At 40.7% G+C, this 16924-nt stretch overlaps 1 protein-coding gene across 1 annotated transcript in view; it reads left to right on the forward strand.

Annotated features, from left to right (window-relative positions):
- The first annotated feature begins 2860 nt into the window (after positions 1-2860).
- gcn1 (GCN1 activator of EIF2AK4) overlaps positions 2861-16924 on the forward strand; it is a 28013-nt gene continuing 13949 nt past the window's right edge. Inside the window, exons 1-29 of the mRNA XM_004084503.5 lie at positions 2861-2902; positions 3163-3446; positions 4057-4159; positions 4250-4313; positions 4381-4512; positions 4700-4808; positions 4917-5015; positions 6165-6299; positions 6666-6843; positions 6927-7001; positions 7968-8096; positions 8170-8220; positions 8301-8399; positions 8484-8657; positions 8734-8886; positions 8986-9078; positions 9160-9235; positions 11357-11516; positions 12692-12881; positions 12964-13088; positions 13224-13402; positions 13492-13585; positions 13667-13780; positions 13861-14059; positions 14449-14601; positions 14696-14877; positions 15033-15113; positions 16265-16408; positions 16618-16742. Of these exons, the coding sequence (XP_004084551.3) occupies positions 3393-3446; positions 4057-4159; positions 4250-4313; positions 4381-4512; positions 4700-4808; positions 4917-5015; positions 6165-6299; positions 6666-6843; positions 6927-7001; positions 7968-8096; positions 8170-8220; positions 8301-8399; positions 8484-8657; positions 8734-8886; positions 8986-9078; positions 9160-9235; positions 11357-11516; positions 12692-12881; positions 12964-13088; positions 13224-13402; positions 13492-13585; positions 13667-13780; positions 13861-14059; positions 14449-14601; positions 14696-14877; positions 15033-15113; positions 16265-16408; positions 16618-16742 (3470 nt within the window). The 5' untranslated portion in view covers positions 2861-2902; positions 3163-3392. The remainder of the gene's footprint in view (positions 2903-3162; positions 3447-4056; positions 4160-4249; positions 4314-4380; positions 4513-4699; positions 4809-4916; positions 5016-6164; positions 6300-6665; positions 6844-6926; positions 7002-7967; positions 8097-8169; positions 8221-8300; positions 8400-8483; positions 8658-8733; positions 8887-8985; positions 9079-9159; positions 9236-11356; positions 11517-12691; positions 12882-12963; positions 13089-13223; positions 13403-13491; positions 13586-13666; positions 13781-13860; positions 14060-14448; positions 14602-14695; positions 14878-15032; positions 15114-16264; positions 16409-16617; positions 16743-16924) is intronic.

Here is a 16924-nt window from a genome sequence, read left to right on the forward strand (position 1 = left end):
ACAAAATCTACAGCAAATCTACTGTATATTTTAATGTCAATGTATTAGTTGCAAGTGAAACTACAATAACTGGCCTATTATATTTATGGAATCATAACTGAAATGGATTTAGGCTGAAATACTCGTCTGTAATGAATGTTTACATTAGCAAAATGGAAGAAATTCTTCTGAATGCAAACAGTTCATTATCTTTGTTGGTAATAAACATTGATTCTTATTAAACAGTTGCTTACGCCTCAGATGAATAGTTGAAAAGGTAAAATAGCTCTTGTCTCATGGTGTTCATCTTCTGTGTGATTTTGACCTCAGTGAAGCAAACACTTTTGGTCCATCTGTCTTCAAAATATGTTCACACGAAGATTTCAGCTTTCAGTGAGGCCACATCACAAAACCTTTCACAGAAAAGCAGTAAAAACCCCTTTCTTCTTACTTTCACATCAGTGCATGGAAACCTGCCTGATCAAAGAACCCCCTGCGCTGCAAAGCAAACAAAAAGCACTCCAGCTACATTGACTTTTTCAATGGTTTACCTGGTTTGACCTCAGTCAAACTATGTGGAAACTAAGAATTTTCTGAATTAGAAATCTTATTTTCTTTGTTAAAGTAATTTGTAATGTTAGGGATTAAACTGAAGAAGTGTAAAGGATTTATCAAGAGTAGCACATACATGGAAATTTCACATTTTACTTACTTTAAAACATCTATTAATACACATGGTGCACATCAAGGGGGACAGTGGAAAAAGCAGCACCTCCTACCTAACCAGAACCTCAGACAGAATGATCACTTTCTATGATTTAAGATTTATCAGTTTCCTGTGTGGAAAAACTGACTTGGCCTTAAAATTTTTAAATGAGCACCCCTATGACAAATTGAAGTTTGTAGCTGATCGCTTGGCATTGTTTCTGTGATGCCATCCAATGGTGCCACTTTAGCAAGGTCAAAGGTCAAGCAAACTAATTTACTTCAGTCAAGATGCTATCAATTTTGATGACTCTGTAAATGTTTAGTTAGTTTTTTTCAACATCAAAAAGTTGGCAATCTCCCACTGCGCAGTCAAATGGCAGCCAATCCATGGGTCAGAGGTCATCGCCAGAACAATTTTCATTTGGATGCCGAACGCAGCTATGGGTGATTGACATTAAAGACATGTGACCATACAGTGTGGTAGAATGTTCTCATAATGTTCCACTTGTATTATTTGGATGTGAAAAAACAACAGTGGGCAGAACTTTATGAAACTAAAATGTGAATGGATTTCACAATAATTATTTTTTACTTGTTTGTTTGTACACTATCATGTTGCTGAAAGGAGGCAGTAGTTTGCCAGACTGTCCCCTCTTTGCCTCAGTCCATGGCCTTGGACTCAGCTGTACTACTATTCCTGATCATCCTGTTTGCTTTATTTCCTGAGAAAAAAACTCACCCCTCTGCTGATGTTAACTGTTGCCTGTTTCCTTATGATTGCTGGCCTTGTCTGGATTATTTGATTGACATGTCTTTCCCTGCTTTATTTATGAACTGCTGCTTCATGTGTACTCATATTTGATCGTTAAATGTTTTTTGTGAAGGATTTGGGAGGACACAAATGCATTCAGCTTAAAGACATGGTTGTCCTTTCTTTTTCTATAATTTTATTTTTGTTCCTAGGTATTCTCCATCTTAAGTGACTAACAGGGCACCGAGGATCTAGTCTTGATCAGGGCGGAAATGATGGGAGCAGTATGCAGGGCCTTTGCAGAGCACCTGTGGAATGTCATGAACAGGATACAGATCACTACCATCATCTTTAAAACATCAAATCCAGATATGTTTTTTGGAGGAATATTATAAATTAAATAATTTAAAAAAGTTATTGATTTTTAGCCGTTTTCATATCTTATTTGATTATAGCCACTAGACATTTGGGATTTTCCTTTGAATAAAAGAATCAATTTACACGTGATGCAAAGTATATGTTTTCACTGCAAAATAAAAAACAAAACAAAATTGAGATATGAGCAAATGTTTTGGTCACCTACAATTACAGCAAATTTTAAAAAAGACGGAAGTACAAGAACTTAAGTTAATTAACATTATGCCCAAAAAATCAGACAAACATTTAGTTGAAAACCAGTGTTCAAAACAATTTCAGCTTACTGAAACCAGAACATGTCAAGTTGTATTACTGGAACAGGAGCGCCATCCTGTGAAGGAAGCTGGTATTTCAATTACTTTTATTATTTTTTTTCTAAAAAAAAGCAAGTCTAGTTCAGAAGTCTGCAGCCTTTAATGCTAAAAGGGTCATTTGGTTCATTTCTCACTGAACAAAACCCAGCGAGAGCCACACAGCCTCCCTTCACCATTTAGAAAAATACAATTGTGTTTTGTGGTCATTAAACCATTGATTTTTTTTTAAACAGCTTTTAAATATTTACTTTCAATTCCAACAGTGTCACGTTTATCTCTATGTAGCCAATTTATTTTATTTTTTGACAGCAAGTTCCTTTCAAAACTTAAATACACTCATTTAAATGAAACCCTTCTGCTGCAACAGGTTTGCTTGAATCAAAAATGTAAGTAAGACACGTTAAACATGGTGTTTCTATCCTTGTGACCTTGACGTGTCTTCCCCCTTTTACTATTGAACGTAAACATGATAATAGTGGTGAAAAATCAAACTTTTAAATACAATTCTATACTCTAAGAACTTTGCCTCTGAAAACAAGAAGACACATCTTACAGAATATGAGCAATCACCTTTGTGCTATCCAAGGCACTCTAACATTGGGAGTTGGGTCATCTGGACCCCACTAGACAGTGCGCTGAACCTTTTTTCTTCAATTATGCCTTTGTCATGGCAGGGAGAACTCGTCAATGTAATCATATTGACCCCACAAGATAGCACAAGGGATAAGCTAAGGTAAATTTATTAAGAAATATGAGCAGGAGATTTTCTGAGTTACAATTTTGAATAGTCATAACTAAACTGAAGAGATTTTCAAAGTAAATTGTTAACGTCTATGCTTAAAAACGTGCAGATATGGATGAAACTGGTAACTTACTTTCAACTCGTAAATTCTTTTTATTTGATATTTTTCTGAAGTTAAGAAAGACCATAATACAAATTATTTATTTTTATAACTTAGTCTTGTTTCCCCAATTTTGTTTTAATATTAATAGCCGCACAGGTGGTTACCAGGGCGACACCATCGCTGACTCCTCGAGGCATTTTCACATCGCATCTTTAACATCTATCAAAAAATACGCGTGGGACATATTACTCAGACATAAAAATATATAATTTAGAGTAGAGAACCGTCATAAGTTAGGATCATACAAGTAAACGTTAAAAATGTTGACAAGACCAGAGGATGTAGGAAAACGTGTAAGGACAGTTTGACCCGGAACTGATGTCAACAAGTCCTTCCTGCAACAAGACCGGCATGATGGCAGCGGACACGCAGGTCTGTGTGCTCGACTATTTCACAGTATTCATGTCTTCTTGTCAACGGAGTATTACAAAAAACGAACTTGTGGGATCTTGAAAACAGTATTTGAAATTCCACGAAGGCATTTTGACGTTTATCGAAAAGTCTGGTTGATAATCCTCCGAGGCTAACTAGCAAGCTGTTAGCGGAGTGATACGTAACGTAGCCTCAGAGCGTGACTTGAGTGGCTCTCTTGCAAACGCCAGCGGACTAGTTTGTGAGCGCAAACAGCTCAAACTATCATTTGGCTCTTATGTAGAAACAATTTTGAGTTTAATTCACACTTATTGACTAAAACGTTTAAATCATTCCCTGACCAGTGAGTTATAACCCACTTAGTAAAACCTCTGGAAAACCAGTATTTTTTGCCCGCCTCTCTAACAGAAAAAGCATAATTTTAGTGTTAACTTCTATTTACCTTTATTGGGGTATGTATAGTCGATGTTTATAACTAAAAAAGACTTTCAAGATAAAATATCTCTTAAACCCACGCATCTTGTTTAAAAGGATAAGATAGTTTGATTTTTGTTTAGGTTGAGAGCATCATTTTGCTCATCAGCTTCATTCTGGATGTCACTTCTGTCAGGTTTCAGACACTCTGAAGAAGTTTGCTGTAAAGGTAACCACAGCCAGCACGAAAGAGCGCAAGGAGATATTTGGAGATCTGAAACAGTGTCTGATCGGTAAAGGTAAAGACTTTTTCCTCGTTCAAATCACTGCATAACCTTATAAATGTGCCTTTTGATCACAAATGATTCTTCACATGTGCTTTGTTCTAGAGTTACCAGAGCCCGCTGTTAAAGGGTTATGCAAGCTTTTTTGCCTCACCCCACACAGATATCGGTAAGTTCAGATGCCCGCTCTAAAAGCAAGGCGGTTCAGTCCTTACGTGGACGTGTGTGTTTCTCAGGGATGCTGCGTCACGTCGAGAGCTTCTCTCCGTCATCGGTCAGCTGGCTGAGCGTCAGCCCGACATCCTGGTAACCGGCCTTCTTCACTGCCTTCTGAACAGTGGGGTCTTCAACAAGAATGGAGAGCCTAGGTACTCCTCCAAACGCTGTTTTGAATGATTTGATGTAAACCACTCGATTTGCCAAACTTTTCTTTCTTTTTTAAAGATATAGATGTGATAAGCTTGAAACTAAAACACACTGTTTCTAGACACCTGCTTTGGCCACATGCCTCCCAGGCCAGTTTTTCTCCTCATGTTTTCCTTCTATTATTTACAGTAAATGCACAGGCTCTGCTGCCTTCATCGCCATGTCTTGGACCTGCCTTTTAGTGTCCAGAGTGTTTTCTGCCGCGGAGAAAAGAGAAGGACCCATCTGGAAGAAAATGGTCAGTGGAAAACTGCAATGCTGTAGTTCTAAAGTTAATCTAAATTAAACAGAGGCTCTGTATTATCTTTGAAAGCAGTCTATGTGATTGTGTTGTTTTCTGTTCCAGGTGGAGGTTCAGAGTCTTCTCGTGGCGGAGATAGTGGGTGGAGCCAAAACCACGGCTAAGAAATCCAGCCTGAAACATCTCAAGCAGCTCTGGAAGGAGGTGAGCTTTGTTTACATGTGCTGCAATTCTTCAGTCATTGCTATAAAGCTCACATATGATAAAAAAAAGTAAATTTATAGCTCTTAAAGTAGCTAGAATAAGTTCATATTTGGTCAAATAAAAGGGGGGGATGAGCAGATTCTGTTTGAGATATTCTAGTATGTAAGCAGTTTATTAGCTTACACATTTAACTAAAACAATGTCTTTTTTTAGTTAACGATTATATTCTAGTTAAAAGAAACATGCACAAACATTCCAAGTATATTAAAATGACTTTATTTTTTAAAGTAAGGACAGGAACAAGAGTTGCATTGTGAGAAGAGTAGTTTATGTACGGTGTTCTCTCGTTTATCGATGGGGCTACGTTCCATAAATAACCCGATGGTGAAATCTGCAAAGTAGGAATACAGCTGTTTTAAGGCTGGAAAACTCCTCACTTTATACACACGCGCATGAACATTTTCACACTTTTCTCTCTTGTTTAAACTCTTGTTCAAACCTTCATAGGAAAATATGTCCAGGATCATAGAATGAAAACTAATATCTGATCGCGATCAAAGATTTATGCATTTTTGTTGAACTGAACGCATTCTGTAAATGAGACATGGCAAAGAGGAAATTGATTGACAAGATCAGCAGCCGTTTAGAGCAAAGAACGCAGTGTTTAAAAAAAGAGAAAAAGTCTTGAGAGAAAAAGCTTTCTTTTATGTGATGTGGCCTCGCTGAAAGCTAAAAGAGAAAAAGTCTGTGAGACCACGGAAGAAGAAGCAGGCTTTAGTGAGGGAACACTGTTCCCTCAGGATATTCTATCTTTATTCTATCAGCCTAGAATAAAGACTTCATTTTTTATTTCAACGTCAGATTGAACTATATTTGAGTTTGTTTTAACTTGTTGCTTTTATCATCCCTCAGCCCCAATGACACAGTCCACAGACACGTATCCATGCTGATGAACTGTAAATGAAGCTGGTTTTCAACAGTAGTGTAGTGGCTAATATAAAGAAAGTATCACTAATTTTAAGGAATAATTCACATGCCTGAGTAGGCTGCTAATGTTTTTATTGCTAAAGATAATGAATCCTCGTCTGACCTTAGTTGTCACACAGAGATATTGGTTCAAAAGCCTGAAATATTGCTGCTCTCCAACAGAAACCTGGACTGGTTGATCATTACATCAGCACTCTTCTAACTCTGGACCAGAACCCTACCACTCTGGTCATGCTGGGGGTCTGCCTAGACTTCTGTGCTGCTCAGAAAGACAAAGAAACCATAGATAAGCATAAGGTGAGTTTTTTAATGGGGTGTTCTGGTTTCACTCTGGATTCTTTTTTTACATTCTGTCTCTCACAGTCAAGTGTACCTGTGATGAACATTACAGACCCAACTCATCTTTTTCAGAGTGACAACTTGTGACTGACAACAAGTACTGGTTCTTGCCTCACTTTGTGTTAAAACAGTGCGGTTAAGATTCTGGATGAAAAAAACTGACCAAGCAGCATCCCAAAGTGGACATAAATAAGCTGCAGATGTTGCTGCATAATCTAATGTTGTATTTGCTTCAGGGGATACTTGACTCTCTGTTACATGTTGCAAACAGCTAAAATGATCTGTGACTGCAGATTGATCAAACTTTAATCTGTTGTCTTCCAGAGCCCAATACTGGATCTTTACATAAAATCTGTTCTAATGAGCAAGACGAAACCACAGCAGCACATTTTGGACAAAAGCGGCTCTTTACTGCGTCACGTGTCCCACTCTGAGTTTAAAGAACTGCTGCTGCCCACCCTGCAGAAGACCATGCTCCGGAGTCCGGAAAATGCTATGCAAAGTAAGATTTGCACTTGTAACTATTTTTTTTATGATGTAAAGGTTGTGTGCAGTCAGTAGACCTGCTCTGTTGTGTTCTTCCAGCTGTGACCTGCCTGCTCTCTGCTGTCACTCTGGACCTCAGCCAGTACGCTATGGATGTCGGAAAGGCCATTTCAAGTAAGACCCGAACTGATGACTTCTGTAGTGCTGTGGTCTCCAACCTTTTTCAGGCCACAGACTCGTTTAACGTCGGACAATATTCACCAACTGGCCTGTACGAGGCTGAAGTTGGTGTCTGAGTTCCCTTTTTCCCCCCAGTTTCCTTTAACTTCTGAAGATAAAGTTTATCTTCATCCTCTATAAAATATCTGCAGTTGGTTTAAACTTTAGCCATACAATGGGTTTTGTGTAGAAACCATTAAAATATGAAATAGATTTTCCCTCAAAACCTAATTGTCCAAGTGGAAATTAAAAAGTTAGGGATCAACTTCAGCCATGTCCGAGTTTTAAGGTGTGACAAAAACAATGCAGCTTAAACTGGTATGTTGTAAAAAAAATAGTATTAAATGTGAATCCACAGTTAGAGCAGCATCTTTGTAACATTAGACAGCTGGTTGCTGAATATTCTGCGTCATTATTATGGTGTGTGGAAACAACTGCTACAATAAATAAATCCATATTGGGGGTAAAGACTCCTGGTTTTTGTCTGTTAAATGCAGATTTATTTTATTTTGAAGTCAAAGGCTCTTCTGTTTCCTCACCCACTTCTTTATGCAAAAAATAACTTTCCAAATTCCTGTGTTTTTGTTCTCATTAGCATGGGGGGTTTCAGTGTAGCAGTCAGCACAGCTGCTTAAAGAAACCAGGGGGTGTATTTTCGACACGTGAGCGAGCGCCTTAACATACATCAAGCATCAGCCGATGTCGTGGAGAGAATCCAGTCGTTTTCCAAAATAAAACTTCCTTCAGAATCTGATTAAAGTAAAATGGGAAAAATGTAGGTTATGTTATTTTTCTCTTTGCCTGGGACCAACGTTCCCACTGACTCATACAGGACTGTGTGCAATATTGGCATTATCATCTTGTTTTACTGTCTGTGTTTACTGACTGCTGCGTGTGTGTGTGTGTGTGCGCGTGTTTCAGGCCAGCTAAAAGCTAACAACGCACAGCTGATGCAGGAAGCAGTCCAGGCCATGCAGAACCTGGCCCAGCAGTGCAGCGACCCCACTGCTGTGCAGGATGTCGTCACGCACCTTTTCAAGATCCTCGGAGGTGATCTACCCACTGGGCTGTTAAAAGGGGATTTATGTTGTGCTTGGGTTGACCTGAAGCCTTTTCCCTTCAGGGTCTGAGGGAAAGCTCACTGTGGTTGCCCAGAAAATGAGTGTGCTGTCCGGTGAGAGACCTTTTGAACGCTAACCACTCCTGAAATAAAACACAAACAGATGGTAAGAATGGACACTTTTTTCACCGTAGGTATTGCTAGCTGCAGCCACCACGCTGTGTCAGGCACCTCCAGCCAGACGCTCAGCTCTGAAATTACTGTCATGTTCATCCCATATTTACAGCAAGAAGGTAAATGCTGCCCTTTCTTCATATTCAGTTGTGGATCTGGTCACATCGCCTTAGTTTGCTTAAAATGTCTTCCTGATTTCTCAGTTCACGAGGGCACCTTGGTCCACGCAGTGTCAGTTCTCTCCCAGTGGAGCAGCCGCCTCACAGTGGAAGTTCCCTCAGCTTTGATGGATTGGCTGAAGAAAGCGTTCACCCTTAAGACGTCCACCTCTCTGGTGCGGCACGCCTATCTCCAGACCATGCTGGGCGCCTTCAAAGGTACATCCCACAGGGAAAGCACTTTCAGACATGCAGTTCCTGCAGCTGGAGTCAAGCTAACCTCTCCTGTGTTTAGGTGACACTCTAGTCCAAGCATCGGGTTTTGTGCCTTTGCTCCTGCAAACGGTTGAAAAAGCCTCTGCACAAAGCTCCCAGCATGCTCTGCTTGCAGAGGGCGTGGCAGCGTCTGTTCTTTTGAGTAGACTGGCGGTGCTGGAGACACAAACAGGTAAGGCTTATGGATCAACCATCGCTCTTTTATGGAGCTTTCAAAATGATTTGACGAACCACAGTAGAAACGGCTGTTGTTGCTTCCTTTTCTCTGCAGAGGCGAATTTCTGCAGCTTCTGGAATCTGGTTTTGGATGAAAAGAAGCCTCTATTCACCTCAGAGAAATTTCTCTCCCAGACAAGTGAAGAGAGTAAGACCATTCAGAATAAACAGGATTGAGCTAATAATCCAGAGAAAGGTGGTGATGTTTCTCTTGCACTGTTTTTTGCAGCTCTGCTCACAATGCTGCAGCTCTGTGAAAGGCTGTTTTTGGATCATGCACACAGATTAAACACCAGCAACTCACAGTAAGTCTGTCTTTCTGTCAACCCACAAAAGTTTACAAGTTTTTGTTTAAAAAAAAAGTTCAAAAATTGGAATCTTTCTCTGAATTCAACAGTGGTTACTATTTCTAAACTTTACAGCAGAGCTGTTGCTATAAGAACAGGTCATCAGTACAGTAAACCCTTGTTTTTTGTGGGGGTTACGTTCCAAAAAGAACCTGTGATAGGCAAAATCTGTGAAGTAGAAACCTTTACTTTTTTAACAATTATTATACAATTAAAAACTTTATTATACATTAAAAAGAAAGAACAAACAAACCATTTTACAGGCTCAAGCATTTGTTTCACAAATAAAAGTACTTTAGAAAAGTTTTTTCAACAAATAACTTCTCTACTGTGCAGTCAAATAATAATTTTTATCATCGATGTGAACAGAAGGCTTCAAATCGCGGAGATTAGCCCCACCCACCGCGACCCGAAGAATTGGATTAAACGGGAGAAAATTTAAAATAATTATGAAAAAAATACAAATTACAGTCGGACAAATAGTGACTCAGGTGTATTTCACTGCTCTTCAGACTGAGCCGCTGCATCCTGACTCCGCTCTGCAGTGTTTTCTTATTTTGAAACCCGCGGTGCAGCTGTGTTTGTTCGGGAGAAGAACGTAGTGATAGGCAGTTGTTGTCGATCTTTTTTCTATGGGTTCTAGAGAAACTCGAAATTGCAGGAGAATTTGCACGTACGTGTTGTAAATTTGGCAAGCTGTTTTACATACGTGTACATATTAAACTGCAACGTTTTTGACGCACAGGTAGAGAAGAAGCGGAGTGACTTTTTAGCCAATCAGAATGCAGAACACAATGCACGACGCAAATCCGTGAAGTAGCGAAACCGTGAAAATTAAACCGTGTTATAGCAAGGGATCACTGTATTCCTTCATTATTATACTTATGTCACTCGAGTTTTGTTTAGGGTATTTTATAAATTTGAATGGGGAATTCAAAGAACGGTATCAATTTAAAAGACATTTGTTTAATTGTTTTTGTGTCCAATTACTCCTGTATTTTAGTTACTTTTGCACACAGAATAACTGGTTAAAAGAAAAAAAAGTCAACGATTGTTCCATTCAGGCTGACCTGTCAAAGACTGGAAATTACAAACTGAGCATCAGAATTGGGGGAAAATGTTGAGGGTGATTTCTGCCAAAATTGCTCTTCATGGATTCCGATCCTTTTTCCAATCTTTACTGTATTATATTTTTTCTGCAGACGTAAGCCTTAGTTTTTTTGCTCTGACTTAAGCAGAAAAGCAGCTGGTTTCTTCTCTGCTGCTGCAGCTCACCCTCCGTTTCCGATGTGGGGCTTCAGAGATTTGTTGCTGCGTTAGGCTCTTCTCTGGCAATGACATTCTGATAGCAGTTATTTATTGTTGTTGATTTTCCTTTGGTTGAAGTCCCACTCTGATCATCAGCGTTCCCAGTGACCTTTTAATTATTATAATGCCGTTTTTAGCCAAAAATCCAAAAAACTTGGGTCATTTTCAAGGACATAGTTTCTGCAGAGCGGCAGGAGTTCATTAGAAATTTGCCTCCGAGTTATTGACTGTTGGCGTAGAGCAGCGGCCCCCAACTTTTTTTGCGGTACCGGTACTTGCCCCCGGGGGTTGGGTAACGCTGGCGTAGAGCACCTCTGCCCTGATTGATTTATTGCTCGAAAAGGAGTGGGAAGAAGCGAGCTTTGAACAAATAAATACTCAGAAATGCAATTTTGAGCTTAATTATACATCCTCCATCATCAGAAAAAAGCCACAAGAACAAAAACAAAACACAGTTTTCATCAGTCAGTCTTTCAAACTTCTGTTTCTTCCGTTTCTATATCATTCAGACCAACAACCTTTTGGAGGTCATCCAGACTGGTGTTTTCATTCAGACCATTTTTTTGTGTAAACAAAAATAAGTAGATTTAGCTGCAGTATTTATGCAGGTCCATTGGGCAAACTCAACAAGGTTTGGCTCCTGTTCTAAAACAGCACAGCAATTAGTTATTTTCTTTACTGCAGTTTGCACACAGACAACAAATATTCAAATCTTCTGATTAGTTAGCTTTCAGTACCGTCATGCTTTCCTCTTCTTGCCGTGCTCTGTAGGATGTACCACCATGCCGTGGTTGTGATTCTGCTGTCACGAAGCTGGCGTGTGAGGAGGAGGTCCCAGCAGACTGTCAAGAAGCTGCTCTCCTCCCTGGGTGGATCCAGTCTGGCCCACGGCCTCCTGGGAGAACTCCGAGTGGTTATCAACAAACACAAAGTACATATTGGTTATTTAAAGCAGTGTTTTTCAACCAGTGTGCCATGGGAAATTGCCCTCATTAAGTGATCTAAAAACATTTCCCATCTCCAGGATATCGGCTCTGTGTTCATCCAAACAGGCCCTGATAAAACACTGAGTAGTTAGGAATATGAAAAGACTTTTTTCTTTGTGTTTATTTGATTCTATTAAAGACATTGTAATAAGAATGACGCTACCGCGATTTTGCTGCAGCTATAACTGTTTTCTGAGAAGTCCCGCCCCTTTAACTGTCTCTATCATTCTTAAAGGCTCAATCACAGGTCAGTCTGACCAATCAGAAATGGTTAAAGTCTTCACTTCCTTGTTCTGATTCTGCTCATAAAGCGGCTGGGTGGCTCGGTTGGTAAGGTGAGAGGCTACCATGCAGGGATCCAGGGTTCGATTCCCGGAATGAACAATGGCGATTACCACATCTATGGCAAGCAATTAACATCACTCAGTGAGGGTCCTTAGGCAAGACCCTTAACGCTACTGCCTCCTGAGCGCAATGCAGTTGCAGCTCACCGCTCCCCTAGGGGATGGGTCAAATGCGGAGAAGAATTTCCCCATTGTGGGATGAATAAAGTATAAAGTATCAGTTAAAGTCTCTCAGTTCTGATACCAGCTAAAGCTCGTCTTTAGCTGGTATCAGACCGTGGAAAAAGTGAACAAAATAATGAAGCTCAGAGACGCTCGGCGGCTGTTTGCACTCCATCTCCCATGATGCATTGGGTTAAAGTGACAGCGTCTCAGCGCACAATGAGTCGTCCTTGTTAAACGTCTTGAAACCACAACAAACACACATCAAACAGTTTTTAAGTCTTCTAAATTAACTTTTATTACATCTTTTAGAAAAAACAGCTGCAACTTCCAGCTTTTTCTGCCACAATTATCACAGGAATGCATGTGAGATTGCGGAGGGGCTGTACATCAATACAGACTGAGTTTCTCCTTTTTTTTAAATTTTTGGCTGCTGGTGTGCCGCAGGATTTTGGTCAAGGTTAAAGTGTGCCGTGGCTCAAAAAAGGTTGAAAAACACTGATTGAAAGGCAGTTCAGTTCTGTTCCAAGCGTTGGATTCTATGAAAAATAACCCGTACATGTTTATTTTCAGAATAAGCGAACTTACTAAGGAGCCTTTTGTAAATTGTGCAGGTTTTGCCTCAGGACGCCCTGATGTCCGAGTCTGGAGAGCTGACAGAAACGGGCCGCAGCTACATCCCCCCTAGTGTCCTGCTGGATGCTCTGTGTACTGTTTGCTCCTCTGCCAGTCAGTGGGGTGACGCTGCTGAAGCAGAGAGTTTGGCCATGGAGATCCTCATCGTCAGTCATCATCCCTCTATTGGTAAAGGAGCGCCGGAGCGTTGCAACTGTTGAGTTTAAAGGAACGGTCAACTGATGCTGCTGCTGTGTTCATGTGTTTTTAGTAACTGCTCGCTGTGGCCTCTGGCCCATCCTGCTCTCCTCCATGAAGATTAAAGCTGAAGACTTCATTGAGAAGAATCTTGAGGCGATTCTGCCTCGTCTGCTAGAGGTCAACTCTGACAGCCAGGTCTGACTATCTGTATTTTGTACACAGATGCTAAAGTCATACTTTATTTCTTAATCAGAGGTTTATGTAAAAAAATTTTTTTCTAATTATTCATATTTGTGAAAACATCTTTAGTGAACACGTGTTTCTTCACAGGCAGTGAAAAATGCGGTTGGTGCCCTATGTGGTCTCTCCCCCAACAAGCTGCTGCCGCAAGTGATCAGTCACGTCGTGGAAGGCCTTTCCCAGCCTGCATTGCTCCAAGTCACCAGAGAAGAGTACGCCATCATGCAGACTCCTGAGGGACAACTGTACGACAACAGCATCATCCAAAGGTAACGCAGCCTCCCCCTCTTCCTCTCTGGACGTCTGACTTTAGCTGCGGCTTCATCGACTTTCTGTTTGTTTGTCAATGTCCCTGCAGCGCCCAAAAAGAAAACACCAAGAAAGTAAACATGAAAAGGGAGAATAAGGCGTACTCCTACAAGGATCAAATCATAGAGCTTGAGTTACAAGAGGTAAGCTTTAGTCTTTTCCTTTTTTCCTAGTTTGTCCTGAAATATAATGCGCATCACGTTTATGTCCGTTACATTTGATAGGAAATAAAGAAGAAAAAGGGCATCAAAGATGAGGTGCAGCTAACCATTAAACAGAAGGAAATGATGCAAATCCAACTGGAAAAGGAATCATCAATTCGCAAGAGACTTCAAGGGGTATAGAAACAGTTTGACCGGACCTCAAACGTCACAATTCTCTGGTGTGATTTAAATGCGAATCTTTGTTGACGTCTCAGATGGACGCGGAGCTGCAGAGTTTGGTGGGTGTGCTGGAGGCCATCTTGAAAGAGAAACCAGCTCAGATCAGCAGGGAGCTGCCTGCCGTCCTACAAGTCCTCATCCCTCTTCTGCAGTCTCCTCTGGCAGCTCCACGAGTCCGGCAGGTCTTCTTGGACATTGGCATGTGCCTCATGCCCAAACACCTTCATCGTCTGGGTACAAACACCTGCTTGACTTTTGACCTCTTTTACACCGAAGCTCCAGTGTTTACATTCTGTCAACTACCGTAACTCTTCATCCATTTACACAATTCAAGTAATTCCAACAGATCCTGAAGCAGAGAAAAGCAGCTTTGCGCCATTAAACAACACTTTACATTAGTAATGTGCTGCAAAACGGTCCAAAGTCAATACGTAAAGCCATTTCTCTCTGCGTCAGAACCAGCGAATTCACGTTGATCGCTTAAACTGTTGAAGAGCTGCGGTATGTTAAAGAGCGCCTGTTATTCAGGGGTTGCCAGCGACATCTCCAGTGCTTAAGGATCACACATTATTAGTTTTAAGATTTTCCCTCAGAATTTCCTTCTCTGCTTTTGCTCTTGCTAGCGGCTCTTGTGGGTCACGTGACTCTACGATTGCTGAAGCCAGAGTGTGATTTAGACCCAGCCTGGGCGCAGGAGGATTTGGACTCTGCAGCCCACCGCACGGTGCTGCTGCTGCATAACCACACTGTGCCACAGAGAGAGGGCAAACAAACAGGTAGGATCGGCACAGAGTTTTCAGGAGTTATGGTTGAATAACAGCTAGTATAAATATGTCTAAAGGCCAGAATGCTTGTCGTTGTTTTGGTCAGATGTGGCGCCGCTGTCTGCCCCGGCGTTCTCCTTCTGCTTTCCTCTGCTCAATGCTACACTCAGAGAGTCTTCAAGCAGCAATGAAGAAACGGAGAGTTTGATGATCAGAGGGCTCCAAGTCGTCAATGAGCACGCCCAGCTCCGAGCTGAAACAGAAAGCAGTGATGTTTTCATTGACGAGGTACAGAGCATGTCTAAATTGTTTATTCAAATGTCTTTTCTGCTGTTTTTAAAAGTCAACATAACAGCTACAACAATTTGTCTCAGAGTTCAAAATCTAAAATTAAAAACTCCCGTCATCTTTTAGACTTTGTTCTTCTGGTTCTTTTCTACTAGAACGGACCAGAACTGCTTCCACGTGTCAATATGCTTCTGCTGCTGACCAGAATTATTTCCACAGCCTCACCACGACTGCAGGTAACATGATCTCTGTGTCTGAATGTGGAACCTTTAGTTTAGCTTTTGTCGTCAAACTGATATGGACTGATCACTCACTGTAGGTTATCATATTTTTTGCACTATAGGGCAAAAATGGACTGATGGTCTATTTTCAAGCTTATGTCATATCTAAGGCGCACGGAACTATAAGGTGCCAGAAAAGTGACAGAAGCTTCAGAGAGAAGTTCATCAGTCAGTCAGACTTTATTAACTGTAGAATAATGTAATTCTGAACCTTGTTCATACACAGTACACGTTAGCCACGATCAGAGCATTAGCTATGTTAGCATATTAGCAAAACCTGAAACTCCCAACCTTGTTTGCAACACGTAACAAACCAACGGATACCGCTTAAACAAATGTTACTGTGACTGAACTAACCCCCAACCATGATCGTTACGTGTAACTTACAAAAGTAGTCCAACGCCGCCTCACGTTAGAAGTGTTTTTACAATGACGTCCATTCTGTTTGCAACTCATAATGACAAACCGACATTATGACAGGGCGCCGTGTACCCCTCAAAATCGCTTTTACATCAGTAAACGCAACCAAAATTAATTTATATATGTATACAAGGCGCTTTGGATTAGAAGGTGCACTGTCGTTTTTTGAAAAAAAGAAGGCTTTTAGATGCACCTAACACTGCGGAAAATACTGTAGTCTGTTAAGAACTTTTGTTCTTTGTCCTAGATCTTTCTTCTATTCCTTTTGAAAAACAGTTTTCCCCCATTATGTCGCAGTGCACTTTTTTCAATCTCACCGTTTCCAAGATTTTTTTTTTTGTTTGTTTTTTTTTTGTTTTGTTTTTTTACAGCACACTATGTTCTCTCCGTCTGTCATCTACAGAATGGGTTCAGTCTGCCACATTTACAGAAATCTTTAATTGGGATCAGATCTTTTTCATTCCATAATACTAAGTGTGAAAATGTTCACGTCTTTCTGAGATAAATGTAGAAAGTGTGTAGTGAGGAGTTTAACAGTCTTACATCTGTAACAAGTGTCAATTTTAAAGATGACTGCTTCCCAGATTTCATCCAACGTAACTCCCGCGATAAACGAGGGATCACTGTATAGCAAGCAAGTCCATGCAGAGTCTTGTGTTGTACGTTTTGACACTTTGTGTTCTCAGGTTTTGGCATCTCAGTGCTTGACGGCTCTGTGTGCCAGTGCTGGAGGAGGGGAGGGCTGTGCCGTAGCAGAGCAGCCAGAGATAGACGTTCTGCTTAATGCTCTCCTGTCTCCATGCTTTTCTGTGCGGGATGCTGCCCTCAGGGTAAGCATGAAAGCTGTGAATATGTGTTTTCTCATCATACGACATAGGAAAGATGTTACATATTGTGCACCAGGACTAAATCTCTCTCTCATAAACATAGCTGACTTATTTTTTTAAAGCATTTAATGAGCACATTAACTTTTCTTGCTGCATTGGCAAAACCTGTTCAGTAGATTCATCAGTAACTTTCAATCCTTTTTGTTTTTTAGGGTTTGTTGGAAATGGAGTTTGCTCTGCCCACAGACAGCTCAGAGGCCAGTGGGATGAGTCTGCTGCGGAGGCTTTGGGTTGCCAGGTTTGATGTTGAAGCAGAAGGACGTGCTTTAGCCGAAAAGTAAGTAGCAAGGAGATTCTTTTTGCTCTTATATTTCTCCCTTTTTATTTCTTTAAATACATTCAATCCTTAACTGAAGCCCGCCTCATTTGACATGACAGCTGTTCCGCTAGTTTCAAATTCAACTTTATTTATAGAGCACTTCTCCTGTCACAGAACACAGCAAAGTGCTTTACATAAAT

Source organism: Oryzias latipes, chromosome 9 (genome assembly GCF_053564925.1).
Source record: "Oryzias latipes strain Hd-rR chromosome 9, Olatipes_Hd-rR_3.1".
NCBI lineage: Eukaryota > Metazoa > Chordata > Actinopteri > Beloniformes > Adrianichthyidae > Oryzias > Oryzias latipes.